This window comes from Galeopterus variegatus, unplaced genomic scaffold (genome assembly GCF_000696425.1).
Source record: "Galeopterus variegatus unplaced genomic scaffold, G_variegatus-3.0.2 Scaffold9831, whole genome shotgun sequence".
Taxonomy (NCBI): Eukaryota; Metazoa; Chordata; class Mammalia; order Dermoptera; family Cynocephalidae; genus Galeopterus; species Galeopterus variegatus.
The window spans coordinates 40,965-43,078 of NW_007735942.1; the positions used below are offsets into that span (position 1 = coordinate 40,965).

Here is a 2,114-nt window from a genome sequence, read left to right on the forward strand (position 1 = left end):
CCCCCCCGTCCCAATACACATACCTGTAAGATGGGCACAGTGATTGTAGAAACCGCCTTAGTTGGTGGTGGCAGTGCGTTAACATGGCAACGCGGCTGTCTCCATCGTTCATGCAGACATGGGGCTCGTGGGCTCCCAAGAGGCCCAGCTTGGCAGGTCAGGCTGCTGTTGGCATCCCGTGTGACTCTGTCTCCTTCCTGGGGCAGGGGCCACCTGGAGCAGCTGGTGAGAGAGCGAGACAAGGCCAGGCAGGACCTGGAGCAAGCCGAGAAGAGGAACCTAGAGTTTGTGAAAGAGATGGATGACTGCCACTCCACCCTGGAGCAGCTCACGGAGAAGAAAATCAAGTAGGTTCAGGGCTGGAGTGGCGGCCTCACCCGACGCCTCCCCTATCCCCAGGTGAGGCTGCGGCCTTGAGTGGGTGGAGCTGAGACTCTCCTGTTTCACCTGAGCCAATAGAATCTAGAAGATACAACTTTGGGGATGTCTTTTCTTAAAACAAGAGAGGGTGTGTTTACAAAAGCAGAGCCACAGGGACAATCCCTGTCTCTGCCCCTGCTTCGTTGGGTCTTATGTAAGCCGAGTCCTTCTGTCGCCCAGACACGGCCCTCTGATTAGTGAGCAGGGAGGCTCTGAGAGAGGTGTTGGCTCAGCAGGTGGAAAAAGCCCAAAGACCGAAATCTGACTCCACGCGTCATGACTAGAGTACCTTGAGCTGCCCCCTGGTTTGGGGCTGGTGGCCAAGCAGACCAGACAGAAGGATTTCTGATGGTTTTGGTTTTGTTTTCTAGGGGCTGGCTGATATAGGGATCCAAGCCCTTGACCTCGGTGTTATCAGCACCATTCTCTAACCAATTGAGCTCACCAGCCAGCCCCTGATAGTTTTTCTTAAGGACACGAAGCCGTCTGTCTGGTTTGTTAATCAGAACATTTGGGGCACTCCCGCCAGTGAGGATTTCCCAGGAGCAGCAGGGAGGGGTTTCTGGGTCTCCACCATGGGGCACCGTCTGTGCCCGAGGGAGGCTGCCTGTCAGAGCTCTGCCACTCGTTCACCAGCTGAAGCTTTTCTCACCCGTGTGTTTGGGGGGTGGGGGAGGCCGCGCATGTGGAAAAAGACGTCTCTGCGCCTGCAGCTCTGGGGCAGGGTCGGCCAGGCACTGCGGCCCTCCCCTCCTCTCCCTCCCTCACACGCCGCTGCAGGTCTGGCCCTGTGGTCCCCAAGCCCTTCCATTCCTCATCTGTAGAATGTCTGTCATCTCTGGGTGGAGCCATTGGTGTATCAGAGCGTCAGCACAGGGCCTGGCACTCGTAGCTATGTCTCCCGACGCCTGTTGAGTGCCGTAACATGAGGGGGGAGAGGGAAAGAGTGGCTCAGCGGGTGTGGGTATTTTATGGATCCTGTGACAGGTGCTCCCGTCCCATCGTGTGTGGCTGTGGCAGCCTCACAGCGGCCCTGATGGTGTGTGTGACCACACAGCACAAGGGTATCACTCGAGGTACATGGAAAGCCCCCGGCACGGCCCTGGACGGGCAGCTTAAGGGATTTCACAGGAACATCTGCCGTCCCCAAATTGCCTTCCGTGCAGCTTTCTAGCATGTTGCTAAGAAAGGCACATCTGTCCGGCTTGGGAACCATTGGCATCATCGAGGCTCAGGGGGACCGAGATGGTGTGAGGAGGGGCCATGTGCTGTCTGCCCCGCTCTGTGGACAGCACACTCCGGGGGTGCTCGCCTGGAGCACCGCGAGGTCTGCAGCGTGGCCCCACAGATGGGGAGCTCAGCAGCCATGCGACTGTGCCCAGCTAAAGCGCAGTGCTTAAACCAAAGACGGCCCAGGTGTCTGCTGTGCAGCTGCAGGTCCAGAGGCTGAAGAAAGGTGCCGAGGGGTCGGGGATGGGGCTACTTTCCCCAGGAGGGGTGAGCAGGCCACCCAGAGTCAGCCCTGAGGCCCAGCACCTCCTTCTCCGTGACTCAGCGTTTCCAGAGTTCTGCACCAGGCAGAAGGGGGTCTCCACGGCCCCTCCTGTGGCCCCCGCCTTCCCACATGCCGTGGTGCATAGGGCCAGGCTCTGTGCAGGGCAGGGCCTCAGCGCCGCATACACGTGTGCCTCCCG

The 2,114-nt window shown here is 59.2% G+C and overlaps 1 protein-coding gene across 1 annotated transcript in view; it reads left to right on the plus strand.

The window, feature by feature from the left end:
* The window catches only part of NINL (ninein-like), a 91,371-nt gene that overhangs the window by 27,962 nt on the left and 61,295 nt on the right, over positions 1–2,114 (plus strand). The window contains exon 9 of the mRNA XM_008593888.1: positions 207–347. Within this exon, the coding sequence (XP_008592110.1) occupies positions 207–347 (141 nt within the window). The remainder of the gene's footprint in view (positions 1–206; positions 348–2,114) is intronic.